Consider the following 17,734-nt stretch of genomic DNA (forward strand, 5'->3'; position numbering starts at 1 on the left):
CTCTAGGACCCAACCCAATCGCCAACACACTATATGTTGCAGCTGCTTACAAAGATCGTTGGTAAGGCTCATTGGTGGATAGCTATCCACATCAAGCGGGTTTTTACTGGGTTTGAACACCGGAATGATGGTGCTCTCTCACCACTGCGATGAAAAGACGCCATCGCACCAGATCTGGTTGAAGATGATGAGGATATGTCGCTTGTAGCCAGATGAGATATGTTTAATCATCTGGCTGTGGATCCAATCAGGCCCAGGAGCTATGTCAGGGCAATGTGCAAAGGCACTGAGGAGTTCTCACTCTGTAAATGGGGAGTAATAGGATACACTGTGGCATGTAGTGAATGAGAGGACTTCCCCTTCCAGCCGCCATTTAAGAGTGCGAAAAGCTGGGGCTTAATTCTCCGACACAGAGGCTCGAGCAAAGTGCTCAGTGAAGTGCTTGGCAATTGCGTTTGCGTTGGTAGGTAGCACGCCATTTATGGTAACACTGGGAACACCTGTTGGGGTCTGGTACCCGAAAAGATGTTTGATCTTTGGCCAGACTTGGGAAGGTGACATATGGCACCCAATGGTCGAGACATATTTCTCCCAACACTCCTGCTTCCGTCGTTTGATAAGTTGGCGAATACGGGCACGGTGCCGGTTAAAGGCTATGAGGTGCTCCAGGGAAGGGTGCCGCTGTAGAGCCTGCCGACACTCCTTAATTGCTACAGCGACTTCCATTGACTGCCAAGGGACTGCCTTACACCGGCGGAACCCTAAAGAGCAAGGGAGCGCACTTTTTGCCGCAGAAATAATTGTTGTAGTCACTCACTCATACATCACATCGATGTTACCGTGTGGGGGAAATTAAATGGTAACAGCAGAGGTGAAATTTTCCCAGTCCGCCTTGTTTAAAGCCCATCTGGACAGGCTTCCGTGGGCCTGATGCCGGGGCAGTGACAGGAAGATGCGGAAGTGGTCACTACCACACAGGTCATCATGTGCTCTCCAGTGGATAGATGGGAGAAGTCCTGGGCTGCAAATTGATAAATCAATGGCCGAGTAACTACCATGAGCCACACTGAAATGTGTGGCAGCCCCAGTATTTAAGAGGCAGAGGTCGAACTGAGACAGTAAAGTTTCGACATCTCTGCCTTGGCCAGTAAGCACGATGCCACCCCACAAAGGGTTACGGGTGTTAAAATCTCCCAAAAGTAGGAAAGGTTTAGGGAGTTGATCAATCAGTGCAGTTAACACATTCAGGGGTACTGCGTGATCTGGAGGAAGATATACATTGCAGACAGTTATTTCCTGTGTCGTCCTTATTCTGACAGCCACAGCTTCAAGAGGGGTTTGAAGGGGCACAGCATCACTACAGACTGAGTTAAGGACATAAACACAAACTCCACATGACACTCGATTATAGTTGCTATGGTTCCTGTAATATCCCTTATAGCCACAGAGGGCAGGGGTCCGTAATGCTGGGAACGAGGTTTCCTGGAGGGCAATGCAGATAGCAGGCGTAAAGTTTAACATTTGCTGTAGCTCAGCAGGTAGTGAAAAAAACCTGCCACAATTCCACTGCAGGATGACATCATCATGAGACTGGGAAGGCATGGAACATTCAATGAGGCAGTTTACGCCTCATGGTCACCTGCTGCCACGGACCTATTGCCTGAGCAGTCTATATCCATTGGGTCTGAGGATCTGGAGAGATACAGGTCCTCAGCAGACACCAGAGTCTCCATGCCATTCTCAGACGCAGAGCTTGTAGGTAGCAGTGGCTTGGGTGCCACCGCAATTTCTTTGGTCTTGGGGGTCTTCTTTTTGGATTTCTCTTGCTGTTCCTTGTGTTTTCCTGTCTGGGAGGAGTTCACTGGCTCAGTCTCCGGGAATGAGGATGAGTGTGAAGCCCTACGACCAGCTGCTTTTGAGCTCTTCAGTCACTGGCAGGTGTCATCTTTCCCACTAGCAGAAACCTGGGAAGCGAGTGACCCAAGGGACCCCTTCCTAGCAAGAGAAGCTGAAGACAACTTCCGCTTCTCTGGCTTAGAAGTGGGGACGGATGTCCCCGATGGTTGGGGGTGTTGCTCCCAAAGTAGGTGGTGCAAGAGCCAGTAGGTCAGTCGGTTCAGGGTCTTGTGCTCTATGATTTTCCTTCTTTCTAGAGAATCCTGCAGTCTGGTGAGCAAGGCGAATGGTGCTCTCCGCAGTTGATACAGATGGGAGGCGGGGCACATGGAGTATTGGGATGTGATGGGCATCCGCAAACTCGACATGTGAAGCTGCAAGTAAAGTTGGAAGACATATGGCAGAACTTGCAGCACCCCATCAGGGGAGGGATATAGGTCTTTACATCACAGGGGTAGACCATCACCTTGACCTTCTCGGGCAATGTATCACCCTCGAAGGCCAAGATGAAGGCACCAGTGGCAACCTGATTATCCCTCAGACCCCGGTGGACACGTCGGATGAAATCTACACCTCACCGCTCTAAATTGGCATGCAGCTCATCGACAGACTGCAAAAGAAGGTCCCTGTGAAATATGATACACTGGACAACATTTAAGCTCTTATGGGGCATGATGGTCACAGAAACATTCCCCAATTTGTCACAAGCAAGTAACATCAGTGACTGGGCAAAGGATGCTGTTTTGATCAAGACTGATCCAGATCTCATTTTGGACAATCCTTCCACCTCCCTGAATTTGTCCTCTAAATGCTCAACAAAAAACTGAGGCATCATTGTCCTGAAAGATTCCCTATCAGCTCTCGAACATACAAGGTACTGGGGCGAATAAGATCCACTGCCACCCTTAGCCTGACGTTCATCCCATGGTGTGGCCAGGGAGGGGAACGATTTGGGGTTGTACTTCTGTGCGTTGAATTGAGCTTGTGAATGCTTAGAGACTGCTAGTGTTTCACCACCAGCAAGAGATGATGGAATACGGTTCATCGCGTGACATCCACCCTGATGCCATCCACTCCGACTAGGGGCCCTCCCCACTGGCGCCACCCAGCCGCAGCAAAGGCCACCTTGCAGGATGGCCATTGCTTAAGAGTCCCGATGACCCAGGGTTACGCTTATCTACTCCTTGGCATACGTGGGGAGTTAACGGTGCAGGCATCAGCAGAATGATCCCCATATGATCAGGTGGCTACAACCAACAGGGTACATGGCGGCCCCACCACAACGGACTGGCTACCATGCTGGATATCAGGTGCCAAGAAGTCCATAGTCATCGTCAACGCAGATAGCGACACTGCATAGTGCATGGTAGAAACCCAGGAAGGTGACCTCGCCCAAGAGATGGAGAATGAGTGGGACTGAAATGCGACAATGAGAAAGTGGGTTAAAGGTCTCAACGCACGATGGACACGATGCAACATGTAAGGCACCCTTCCCCAATTGGCTCGCTCTTCAGAAAAATTTTGAAGAATGGAGGTCAAACCCTACAGGGAACCAACACATAAAGGCCAAAATGTGTGAAACTCCTTTTAGTTACCTTGGGCCTATTCTTACCCCCAGACCCGCAGGGGTAAACTTCATGTGGACCACACACAGTCTAATAGTAGAGTGCCTACCGGATTGGTGTGACATAACTGCATCTTCTGGCATTCCGCATTACTGCCAGATGAATGTGGCAGCTGCTCTTTGCTACACAATACTCCTTTTGTTGTGCGATTGTATTTGTACTCAGGAGAGTAAGAAATGATCCTGAACCCAATACTCATTCTGTTGGTCCTGTGTAGGAATACTCATGTATTTATGATCACAGTAGTGCTGAATACAGCAACAGAAACACAGTACATGAAGACTGAGAACTGATTGCAAATGAAGTATCAGAGACAGGTACAATAATCAAAATTAATTTAAGGAATTTCCAGAAAAGAAAGAAAACATAGAACTAAATAGAAATACATAATGTGGTTTCCTATGAACCAACACCTGGAACATCGGCACTAACATGTCGAAAAAACCTTTACATACTTCCTTCCACTAGCTAATCTGAAATTAAAAATACACCTTTCATCAGCTAATTGTCTATCCTATGAGGATCACACCTCATTATGTGTGTTGTGACACAAAAACGTTTTATACAGCAAAATAGCAAGGAAATCTGCAAGCTTCTTGTGTCTAAGGTGTAGGATCTGCATGCACAAGCTCACCTCTAAACAACACTTTACCGAATAGAGAATATCACACAGCAGTTGCCAAGATGTGTGCTGTACTTAGTTTAAGAACATAACATGGATTGGAAAGACACGATTCCATTATGATTATAGCATGACAATATTTTAAGAACTTGATAATGTGGTCATGTCTTTCCAAAACATGTTGTATTTTTAAATTAAATAACTGGTGCATCATATTTTCTGAACTGAAGCCATAATACAGATTTACTATGGCTTCACAACAGATTTCTTTTAATATGCACCCATCACTGTTGCAGCCATACTCACCAACATCAGTAAAAGGATGTACTGAACAAAATATTTTAAACATCTGTTGACTAATGTTAATTACATTGACTAACGACAGGAAAGCTTCATTGTTTGAAGAAGTTGTCATGCCATGATACTAACTATTTATATGAATGTGTGGTGTCCTCTCTTTCGGTCATGTCTGAAAGAACATACGCCATGCAGAGTCTATGCAGCTGTGATTATATGTAAACTGAAGGTGGAGGGGGAGGGGGGGGGGGGGAGGCGGGAAGGGATGGGATGGGAAGGGAAGGGAAGGGAAGGGACGGGACTACTGATGTCAGCTGCATTGGGACATTATGCAGAATTGGCAGCAGTGAGCAAAAAATGTGTACAGGACCGGGATTCCAACCCAGGATCTACTGCTTGCTAGGCAAGTGCATTAACCACTGCACCATCTGGGAAACAGTATTATCGCAAATGTGTGACCCAGCTCAGCATGGCCCACATTCCCACCAAGTGCCACCTATCTGCAGTCCCTCTCCATTTCGTCCATGCTCACTACTCAGATTCTCGCAGGAGGTAGGACATACTTGTGCATCTGCACTGAAGAAGGTAGATCCATTGCCCATCTAGACAAATCAATTAGATGAATGTGTGATGTCTTTCTTTTGATGAACAACTAAAACTAATGTGATTTTGTTTCATAGAAAATGTTGTTGGTTCAAAATCCAGAAATATTTATGGTCACCACTATCCTTATGCAATGTGAATTCTCTGTTCATATGAATGAGTCCTGTATTGCAAATCAGAGTGATTTACATGAAATTATTAATTTGTATGTTAAATGAATCACTGTTGTATGTAATTCTGTACAGAAAAAAATCAAGTTAACAAAAGTATGTACTCAAAGTTTGGAATATAACAGTGGTTTTGACAAAATTACGATGAAAAATGGGACTGCTTATGAACTCCTAGTTTAATTGCCACAGTTTTAGGTAATTTAAAATATATTACTGGAAAGTGGGAATGCTTAACTTTGGAGTGGTGTATTTTACTTTTCGAAACTATCTTGATTAGCTCATAAAGTTTTGAACATAGCAAAGTATATTACAGCCATCAGTTAGTTATAGCTTTTAATTATGAGTGCCCTAACGGAAGCTAAGTACAACAGAGGAATCAGAACAGCCAAAATAATAATCTGAACAATAAGTTCCTGTGAAATTCACTCTAAATAAGAACTTAAGATTTTCATGTAGGTGTTATGTGCCAACAAATAGATGTATTGAAAATAGACAAAAATCAGCAAAAAGATTTACTTATTTATGGCAGTAGAAAAACTGCAACAAATGGGGAGAATCCAGCTGTTATGTCACAGCTCCTCAACAGTTTCGTCAGCAACTACACCGTGTTGCTGCCTCTGGATCACAGGGTCCCGGATTCGATTCCCAGCTGGTTTAGGGATTTTCTCTGCCCAGGGACTGGGTGTTTGTGTTGTCCTCATCATTTCATCACTATCATTCATGACAGTTACTAAATGGGACTGTGTAAAAATTGTGACTTTGTATGGGTGCTGATGACTGCACAGTTGAGTGCCCCACAAACCAATCATCATCAGCAACTACACTGAGATATATCCGGGTACGTTCTACAGCAAAAATTTTACATAAATAAAGGCTAATATATCCTCAATATTAATTAAATAGAAACAGTACTCAGAACATCAGAGGCATTGATGGTAAATCCAGGCTGCAATATAATACAGATTCCCATTCACCAAATAGAAGAGAGACTGACCTGTTATCTTCTATGTAGTGGGTAACAACCTATCTTCATCTGTATATTTAAAAAATTATATTTCTAAGCAAATGAAAGAAGGCACCCTTTTAGTATGGTGCATGACAATAAATAAATTCAAATGTAATTCTGTAATTAGATTGCAACATGACAGCACAAAATGCATTGATAATGTTTAAAGGTCAAGACTTTGGTCTCAATTTTCTTGAATTACCTATATTCATGTATAATTCTTATTACCTGAAAACTTTTTTGCTAGGGATATGCCAAAGAAATCACAGTTGGCCATTTGCACACACTAAATAACAACATGCAGTTAATAAAGGTTACATATGATGGCATATTGACAAACAGTTCCAACAAGAAAAGCCAATGTTTGTACGACCAACAGTTAGATTGCTGACAGCCAACTGACATTCAAATAATGAAGTACAGAGAGAAACAAAATTAACGGCATGTTCTACCCAAATGCATTACAAGTGCACAGGAGGTAGAAACCATAGGGGTTGTGATTTCTATTGTATCAATCCAACTATTTTTACATTAAGTTGACCTCATATGTATCAAGATTGGCAACAAAAATACTTTTAAGTAAAAAATGTAGGAAACAGAACTACTGTATTATAATGTAGTGCTGGTTTTGGATATGGAAGAATAGTTATTAATAAAATTTTACAAACCTTCAGGCTCAGGAGGGAGTGTTTCTTCCTCTGGTGAAATACAGTTCAAATCTTTCTCAAATTCTGCATCCAGTGCTTCTTCTGAGACCTGTGACATTACAACCACTAATAAATGTCTGATTAGAATAGCAACGTTGGTGATAATTCACAGAATTATTTAATAGGAAAGGCAACAGCAAATCACAGAATTAAAGACACTGTTCTTTAGTTAAACTGGACTCAAAATGTCATACACTTATTTCATCATCTAACAGTGTGTACGCCTTATAGCAAGTGTGGTATAAGGTGTGTTTAAATCCAGAGGAGCTTGCTTTCATTACTATGAGTCTTTGCATAATTTTGGGGGCCATCATAGCATATCTATATGTTAGAATCCACAGAACACAATCTGTTTTCTTGCATTAAAATTGTTTATTGACATGCCGCTTATAAGAAAGAAAGTACTTCCAGAGGTTCAGCAAGTAGTTACAGATAATCTGTTAAAGGCTTCAATTCTATAGTCATTTAGTGATAAGTTGGCCCTCTGGCAGTGGACTCCCTATGTATTGTCACTGATGTCACAGTCAAAAGATTTTGTGGATATGAACTTGGTCACCTCAGCTTCAAATTTGAATTCTAGTCCTGATAAATTCCTCACTATCTCACAAATCAAACCTCTTCTTGCTAGGTGAAATCTCTCTACTTGGCCCTCTTACTACCCATTCCTCTACTCACCACTGGCCTCCTTTTCCGACAATGCCAAGAGACCGAAAGACATTTAAGTTGTGGCATAAACTGAACACATTTGCTTCATAAGAAGAGCAATAAAAGAAACTTAAGTTTATTTGTACAACGTACAAAAATGCCAGTGAATTTTAAAATCAAACAAAGGCCTAATTTCTTCTTGGGACAGACAAGCTCCCTTAATATCATGCAAATGGAGATAGATCAGAGGACATAGAATATTACCACATTTAAATGATATAGGAATTATTCATTCTTTTGCCATTAGTTATACTTGTGCTGCTATCCACAGTCCACCTCAGTTACAGGATTCACAACACCTCAGTTACAGGATTCACAAACACTTCAAAAAATGTTCTCACACTTTCACGAGGTATAACAATAGATACAGGCAGGCACACAGACAGACAGACAGAAGATAAAAATTCCATCCTGACGGGAGAGTGGAGGGGAAGAGGAGGGGGGTGGCAACAGGAAGGGTATCTGGCAACCCCTACTACCGCCAATGCCGTAATCTGATCAACATTCAGCCCCCACGAAGATATGGGGTAACGCCAGCAAAAAAAATTCTTACTAGAGATACCCACAAGAAGTCTATGATACATTTAAATTATTTAAATTTACACAGTTGAAAAACTTACCTGCAGGACTCCTGCAATGTTTTCTCAACAGCAATTCCCAAGTTTAAGCATAATGTGGTTAGTTGTGATACCATCCCACACCTGCACTTTGCTCATTCCAAGCTATTTGCCCTTTTTTACCCATAAAGCTCAATACTGCCTACTCACATTTTGTACAAATAATAAAGGAGGGAGGGAGGGAGGGTACTGTCATCAGTCACCCACTGCACAGTTGGTCGATAGTGCAACACCCATCTGAACTGTCTTTCACTCTACCCATTCTGATGGGTGGTGACCTCCAGACAGGTTAACTCAGTTTGCAAACCCTCAGGGTCTAAAATGGTTTCGGCCCTGTGAACCAAGGTACGAAGTACTCTTTCCGCTGAGCCTGTACATACAAAGTGTGAATAGGCATACTATAGACAGCATGTCCCAACATACCATCAACCTTCTTCCTGACCAACACATCAAGCAAGGGGAGGCAGTCATCCTTTTCCACCTCCATTGTGAAATGAATATTCATGTGGAGCAAATCAGCTATTGCACAAAAATTATTTTGGCATTGATCATCCTATGGAATAACAGCAAGGAGATTTTGGCAAGTACTTCCAGCTATTTGGATAGTTTTATGCTACCTCACCCACTGTTTAGTAATTTTCACTATCATTAACTTTTGGCGTCGGTCATCTTTGGCTGTGTGGTGGCACTAGTGATTATTGTGTGTGTGTGTGTGTGTGTGTGTGTGTGTGTGTGTGTGTGTCCTTATGGAAGTGCTCTGAAATCTGAGGTTTTATATTCACTTGCACAGGGCTTACTTGCTGCAGTTTTATCTTTAAAATGACAGGGTGGTCACCTGCCGAAATATTGATAGTTGTCGATGATGCCACCCGACTGCATTCCTGCATAGCTGATGTGGTACTTACAATACTGATAAATGAAGCAACTGATTAGTTACTTTAAGAAGAACAGCCATTCTCTTCCATTTTACTTTGAAATTTCACTGAAGCAGCAGCAGTTGTCTTCAGTCTCAAGAGTGGATTGATACAGCTCTCCAGGCTACACTATCCTGTGGAAGCCCTATCATTTCTGTACAATAATCACAATCTCCATCCATTTGAACCTGCTTACTGTACTCATCTTTTGTTATCCTCCTGCAATTTTTAGCCCCCCCCCCCCCCCCCCCCCCTCTCATCACACTCATTTCCTCACATCATCAAATTGAAAATTCTTTGATCCCTCATTTTGTTATTCGATCCACCCACCTAACCTTCACCATTCTTCTATAGCACCACATTACGAAATCTACCATTCTCTTCTCTGGGCTGCTTGTAGTCCATGTTTCACTGCCATAAAAGGCCACACACTGGACAGATACTTTCAGAAAAGAATTCATAAAATCTGAATTTATATTAGATGTTCACAAATCCCTCTTTTTCAGGAATGTGTTTCTTGCTACTGCATCTTCATTTTGATCCTCTCTACTTCAGCAATCATCAGTTAATTTGCTGCCCAAATAGCAAAACTTATTGACGCATCCATCTAGTGGTCTAGATGCTTAGTGATGTTAATACCCAGGAAGGTCCGTATAGTTAGCTAACTTTGTGATGGTTAACTGAATGTTTTGATGGAATTATGGAACTGGCCAAAAAATATATGAACAAAAGGCAATAACTGAAGAACCACTGCCTTTACTGCTTGTCTGGGCAAAAATGAATGAATGAAAGAAAATACACTATTCCTGACTATAAATTTCCCCTGGAAGAAGGTGTGCGGCTAAGTAATGACATGAGCAGAGCCAGAATGACTACTTGAAGTTCGTGACCCGCACGTGACCTATACAGATGTCCCTCTCAGATGACAGTTCTGAACTGTGAAATTCAATTCAGCCCACGTTTGCCCCACAAGCAGCCCCTCTCAGGTGACTGAACTCTTAACTGGCTCCAGGGTGACTCGCCACTGCCTTATATTCCCTCACAGTGGCTGTGCCCTTCTGGCCACACACTGCGGCACTTTGAGTCTGTATATGGTTACCCAATCCTCACTGGCGACTTCTCATTTGTGACCGTATATCGTCAGCCTGCATGAGGCCAGCACCCCACTGCTCTTAACAATTTTATCACACAAGTCTATGAAAAATTTCTGGCCAACACCTTAATCTTTGTACTCACAATCAAAATCATTCATTCTGGCTTATTCTCTCATTTCATTATCCACAAATAACCCCCACTCACCCTCCTGAGGAACAATTTATAGGCATTGTTCTCAGAGAGACAATTGCTTCACAGTGACTGACTGATAAGCAAAAGAAACATGCAGTTGCTTTAAAACAATAAACAAATCTTTTTCCTGGAAGAGTGGAACTTTTGTATTACAATTAATAGAAATGTTCTATCAATATTACAGTTCTGTTTTCTGCAAAGAATGGCTATAAACTTTATTTACAATCAACTTTACAATAATTTACACTTCATGGTGGGATCACAAGTTTGCTTTTAGTGTTTTTCTGTTCTTACAGAAGGCAAATTTGGTGTTTTGCGTGAACGACGAAGCATCTAACATCACTTTGCACATGCCTAACAGGTGTAAGGAATCTATTAAAAATTATTTCTTCACTGTCTCCCGATGTCCTTCGAGTAGGATGATCAGTCACTATATCCCTATCTGGGAAATGATTAACAATAGTATAATAGTATTTTTATATTTCTAACACTTATTATTCCACAGCAACTGTCACCTAATGGTTTGAAAATGTGTGTTCAAACAAATTTTGAGCATTTACAGTATTCACATAGAGAGCATAGAGTCACTATAACCAGTATGCCAGAAAAAAGAAATGACATATCAAAAATTTTCTGAAAGCACTTCTCTCCTGATACTCAGTCTCACTCTTCAATTCACCGAGCTTATGCCCTGCAGCTGCTATGTTATCTAATTGCCTAACTGTACGCTACATTGGCAAATCCAGCTAAGTTCACTGATATTTTTCATCTCATTATTTACTATGTTCAAGTTCAGCACAACGTCACTGGTGACATTTGTTTGTAGATTAGATTAGATTAGATTAGATTAGATTTACTTTCATTCCAATTGATCCGTAGTGAGGAGGTCCTCCAGGATGTGGAACACGTCAGAAAAACAACAATACATGACAAATATTTACAACTAAAACAAATAAGCTAATGTACCATTCCACAGGTCCCAAGTGGAATGATCGTCATTTTTTAATGAACACTAAGAGTCATTTTACAAATACTAATGCACTGAATTTAAAATAATAAAGTTTTTTTATTTATTTATAAGGTAATAAACATGTAATACAACTACTGTAATACTTATTTACAATGAACACATTACTGCACTGAAATGGTGCAGAAGTTAGATTATACTTACACACACACACACACACACACACACACACACACACACACACACAAATTTTCAGTGAACACATTACTGCACTGAAATTGTGCAGAAGTTATGTTGTACTTATATACAAATCAGTTGGTTTTACTAAGAAATTCATCAATGGAGTAGAAGGAGTTGGCCACCAATAAATCCTTTAGGCTTCTCTTAAACTGAATTTCATTGGTTGTTAAGCTTTTTATGGCTGCTGGCAAGTTATTGAAAATGTGTGTTCCTGAATAATGCACACCTTTTTGTACAAGACTAAGTGACTTTAAATCCTTGTGAAGATTATTCTTATTTCTAGTATTGATTCCATGAATTGAGCTGTTGGTTTGAAAAAGTGATATATTTTTAATGACAAATTTCATTAAGGAATAAATATATTGGGAAGCTGTAGTTAGTATCCCTAGTCCCCTAAACACACTTCTGCAGGATGTTCTTGAGTTCACACCACATATAATTCTTACTGCACGTTTTTGTGCCCGGAAAACTTTAGCTTGGCTTGATGAATTACCCCAAAAGATAATCCCATATGACATTATGGAATGAAAGTAAGCATAGTATGCCAGCTTTTTCATTTTTATATCCCCTATGCCTGACAAAATTCGCATTGCAAACAGAGATTTGTTAAGACGCTTCAGCAGTTCTGTGGTGTGCTCCTCCCAGTTGAATTTATTATCAAGCTGTAATCCCAAGAATTTAACACTGTCCACTTCTTCTATCTTCTTGTCATCGTATGTTAGACATATACTCTTGGGACACCCCTTACAAGTTCTGAACTGCATGTAGTGTGTTTTTTCAAAGTTTAGTGACAAAGAATTGGCTAGGAACCAGTGATTAATGTCCACAAATATTTTATTGGCTGATCTTTCTAAGACTACACTTGATTTGCTATTTATTGCAATGTTTGTATCATCGGCAAACAAAACAAACTTGGCATCTGGTAATGTTACTGATGAAAGGTCATTGATATACACAAGGAAAAGTAAGGGCCCCAAAATGGAACCTTGTGGGACCCCACATGCAATTAGTTCCCAGTTGGATGATGCCTGATAGCTTGATACATGTCTCTTTCCTAATAACACCCTTTGTTTCCTGCCAGAGATATAAGATTTGAACCATTTTGCAGCATTTCCTGTTACACTATAATATTCTAGTTTACTTAAAAGGATATTGTGATTTACACAGTCAAATGCCTTTGACAGATCACAAAATATACCATTTGCCTGCAATTTTTTGTCTAATGAATTAAGCACATTTTCACTGTAAGTGAAGATAGCCAGGTCAATAATTCTCATCATTTGGTAATCACTGTATGCCATAAGGGTGACAGAGAGCTGTTCGTCATGCTTGATCAGTTCTAGGCACAATCTGAAACGGACTGATCAGATTGTTGTTATTATGACATCAAATTCCTGCTCTAGTTCACTGAAAGTGCCAGTAAGTTGTATTAAGTGTTCATTAACAGTGATAGCAGAATTACAGCTCTCTCTAACCATCTGTCAGTGTGATTTCTTATTCTCCTACGTCTCGGCTCAACTGTTTCACTCCCTGCTTATAATCTTTTCATTTTTGGCAATGGAACTTCCCATCTTATTCAAACTCGCTAGAGTTCATTTAACAATTGTTACTTGCCATTTTTGACAGCTGGCGTACCAATTTCTGTTCCCCTTCGAACACCCCTATTTTTGCATCAAGATATGTGGCGCAACATTTGTCTAACATTCAGAACAGGACTTTGATGACCTCAGCAAAAAGTTTAATCTTCCTTGCTTCTTTGTATAGGATTCATTCTGTGCCAGTTGTCTAATTAGACTTGTGCTTTTTTTTTAACCTTTCCAATGTGCAAATGTAATGCATGTTTCATACCTTTGCATTCTGCTGCACTCAAATTCGACACTGACAACCATTCATTAAAGAATTCAATTGCTGACCTCTCTAGAATCTCAGCGTGCTCAAATTTCTTTAAAAGCTCTAGCAAACTGAAATAACTCACTATTCTCCAAGTTACACTGAAAATTATCATTTCCATGACAACATGGGCATTGTGTTATCATTGCGTATTGTTGTTGAGTACACCAAACAACTACAGCTAAAAATATCTCCTTCAGTTTGTTGGCATGGACTCTAAGATAATTATTTCATTTTAGACAGATTACTATGTTAGGTCCCTTTGTTCATGCTACGTGGTATGGACTTTGCTACTGTGTATCTAATTTATGTCATCTGCCTCACTGTACACCCTCATCAAACAACAGAACCTTATCACAAAAATTGAATTGTTTTTACATCTACATCTATACTCTACAAACCACTGTGAGGTGTATTGCAGAGGGTATGTCTCACTGTACCAGTTATTAGTATTTCTTCCTGTGCCATTCGCAGATGGAGTGCAGGAAGAATGATTGATTGAATGCTTCTGTGCATGCAGTAATTACTCTATCTTATCCTCATCATCCCTATGTGAGCAATACATGGTGGAGGGGTAGCATATCCCTAGAGTAATCCTTAAAGTCGGTTCTTGAAACCTCAGGATAGCTTACATTTGTCTTCAAGAGTCTCACAGTTCAGTTTCTTCAGTCTCTGTGACACTCTCCGATGGATTAAACAAACCTGTGACCATTCATGCTGCCATTCTCCATATACGTTCAATTTCTAGAACAGGCTGCCCAAGTGATTTGTAAGAAATCTCTTTTATAGAATGACTGTACTTTCCCAGTATTTTACCAATAAACCTGCTTTACCCATGACTGAACCTATGTGATCATTCCATTTCATATCCCTACAGTGTTGCACCCAGATATTTGTATAAGTTGGCTGATTCCAGTGACAGATATTATAGTCATAGAATACTACTTTTTTTTCATTTTGTGAACTGCAAAATTTTACATTTCTGAATATTTAGAGCAAGTTACTAGTCTCTGCACCACACTGAAATCTTATCAAGATCTGACTGGATATTTATGCAGTTTCTCTCAGATACTACTTCATTATAGATAGCTGCATTATGTGCATATTGTTGGCAATGTCATTAATGTACAACATTAAGAGCAAGGGTCTTCACGCACTTCCCTGGGGCACACCCAAAGTTACTTCTACATCTGATGATGACTCTACATCCAAGATAACATGCTGTGTCCTCCCTACCAAAAAGTCCTCAATGCAGTCACAAATTTCACCTGATACCCCACATGATTGTACTTTTGACAGTAAGTGTAGGTGTGGTACTGAGTCAAATGCTTTTCAGAAATCAAGAAACACTGCATCTACCTGGTTGCCTTGATCCAAAGCTTTCAGTATGTCATGTGAGAAAAGTGTGAGTTAGGTTCCACACGATCAACATTTTTGAAATGTATGCTGGTTGGCATTGAGGAGGTCATTCTGTTCAAGATACTTCATTATGTTTGAACTCAGAATAGGTTCTAAGATTCTACAGGAAATCGATGTCAAGGATATTGGACGGTAGTTTCGTGGATCACTTCTACTATCCTTCTTATAGATGGGTGTGTGACCTATGCCTTTCTCCAAGAACTGTGAATGGTTCTTTTTGAGGGATTTAAATAGACTATAGTTAGAAGACGGGCTAACTCAGCCACAAATTCAGTATAGAATCTGACAGGGATTCCATCAGGGCCTGGAGTTTTGTTAAATTTCAATGATTTCAGCTGTTTCTCAACACCACTAACACTAATACTTATTTCATTTGTCTTTTCAGTGGTACGAGGATTAAATTGGGCCAATTCGCTTCAGTTTTCCTTTGTAAAGGAACATTTGAAAAGGGAGGTAAGCATTTTAGCTTTTGCTTTTCTACCCTCAATTTCAGCTCCTGTCTCGTTCGCTGGGGACTGGACACTAACTTTGGTGCCACTAACAGCCTTTATATTTGAACACAATACCTTTGGATTCTGCGAAAGATCACATGACAATATTCTGCTACAGCAGTCACTGAAGACATCACACATTGCTCTCTTGACAGCCAAATGTGTTTCATTCAGCATCTCTCTATCTATAGCCCTAAGCTTTGTTTTACATCAATTATGCAGTAATCTCTCTTTCTTTAAAAGTTTCTTTACAGTGACTGTATACCATGGAGGTTACCTCTCATTATGAACTGTTCTGGGTACATATCTATTCAGTGCATTTTGCATTCTGTGCCTTATCATAATATTCCTTTTCCATATCTTGCACTCTGCCTTGTGGTCTCTCTCACATTAGATGATGATGATGATGATGATGACAGCTTTGTGGGGCATTCAACTGCACGGTCATCAGCGCCCTTCCACATTCCCAATATGTACACAGTCCAATCTAGCTACGTTCATGAATGATGATGGAATGATGAGGACAACACAAATACCCAGTCCCCAGGCAGAGAAAATCCCCAACCTGGCCAGGAATCGAACATGGGACCCTGTGATCCAGAGGTAGCAATGCTAGCCACCAGACCACGAACTGCGGACTCTCTCTCATTAGTGTGTATCTTGCACGTGCTCTGACAATTCTGCCACACAGTCACCAAAATTATACATCAGTTCAGCCTGATCCCTTTGTAACATCCCTGAAATATTGCATGCTGTCCCAAAAAACAATTCATGTGATGTATACCCCACTGCACTATGTGGTGTACTATACAGAAAAACCACCTGTGGAACGCAACTGCCCCAATCTGTTTAACTCAGTGTCACAATGTCTCTGTTAATGTTTGGTACGACCTCTCTAACGTTCCATTCATTTGAGGATAGTTGGCAGCCTGTATCTACCCTGTTGGCAACAATTTGCATACTCTTTTCATGAGTTCACTCATAAAATTACTTCCCATGTCACTCAACAGTATTGGCAGTATTGAGTACCTCAGTATAATTTTTTTCAGCCAGATTCCACACTACCTTAATGGTATCTTGCCATTCAATGGGTTCAGCTACCATAAACATGATCGGCACATGCTGAAGTGTAAGGATATACATTTTTCCTCAATCTGATTAGTCCAAAGGACACACCAAATCAATGTCATATCTTCCAAATATATGTTTCAGAGTCCTCGTGCTCTCTAAAGTGATCTTTATGTGTCACCTAGTGAGTTGATTCAACTGACATCTCTCCATACTCGATTCTTTTTTATTCATTCATAGGTTCATGATCTGCTAAAGACAGGAGGCATTATTTTACACAAATGGATACATAAACTTATCCATTTACTCTGGGATCAAAAAAGAATTCCAGAAAAATGGACTACAGGTGTAATCCACCCCATACATAAGAAAGGTGACAAGGTGTGTCACTCTTACCTTCAGAGAGTTCACTCTGTTGAATGTGGCATATAAGGTTTTATTCTAAATCTATATAATAGACTTGTCCCGAAATTATTGTCTTTGGTTTGAAGTTCAAATTCAGATATTTCGTGGCAAACATACCACTATACTTACAGCTCGTGTCAATTATCGCGAGCACTCTGCTTTACATGTGTGTGCACACTAAAGCACGAGTTTTAATTATTAGTGGGTTCATTTCGAGGTAGCCAGAAAGAATGGAAGAACTGCAAGTGAAAAATTGTTGTCTGTCCGCACAATATTTAATACGGAGTGAAAAAATATGTACTTTTTGTACTGTACGACAGGTAAAGTACTTTGATTAGCCACAAATCAATTGTAGATGTAACAGAATATAATATATGATATTATTTTGAATCAAAATGTACTAATTTGGCGAAATTGAATGATAATAAGAGGAAAATAAAGGTGTCAAATTTGCTAAAATCTTTGTCTAGTCCACTGCTATTTTTCAAGAACGCAAAGACAGAGAGTGAAGCAGCTACAAAACTAAGCTGCTTAATCTCTAAAGAAATTGCTGCTGCTGAAAAACCTTTCACGGAGGGTGAATTCTTAAAGTGCACGATGATTGTTGTATCAGAACTATGCCCAGAAAAAAGTAAAATTTTTGTGAGCATAAGCTTGTCCAAGATGACAGTTCAAAGACGAGTGCATGGTATCTCCACGAACCTTCACAACCAGTTAAGAAAGAAAGCTTAAGAATTCAAGTATTACTCATTAGCCATGGACGACATTCTGACATAAATGATACCGCACAGCTTTTAGTTTTCAT

The 17,734-nt window shown here is 40.4% G+C and overlaps 1 protein-coding gene across 3 annotated transcripts in view; it reads right to left on the reverse strand.

Annotated features, from left to right (window-relative positions):
- The window catches only part of LOC126185032 (regulator of nonsense transcripts 2-like), a 229,844-nt gene that overhangs the window by 89,889 nt on the left and 122,221 nt on the right, over positions 1–17,734 (reverse strand). For all 3 annotated transcript variants that reach the window (XM_049927771.1, XM_049927772.1, XM_049927770.1), the window contains one exon: positions 6,888–6,975. In XM_049927771.1, the coding sequence (XP_049783728.1) occupies positions 6,888–6,975 (88 nt within the window). The remainder of the gene's footprint in view (positions 1–6,887; positions 6,976–17,734) is intronic.

This window comes from Schistocerca cancellata, chromosome 4, assembly GCF_023864275.1.
Source record: "Schistocerca cancellata isolate TAMUIC-IGC-003103 chromosome 4, iqSchCanc2.1, whole genome shotgun sequence".
Taxonomy (NCBI): Eukaryota; Metazoa; Arthropoda; class Insecta; order Orthoptera; family Acrididae; genus Schistocerca; species Schistocerca cancellata.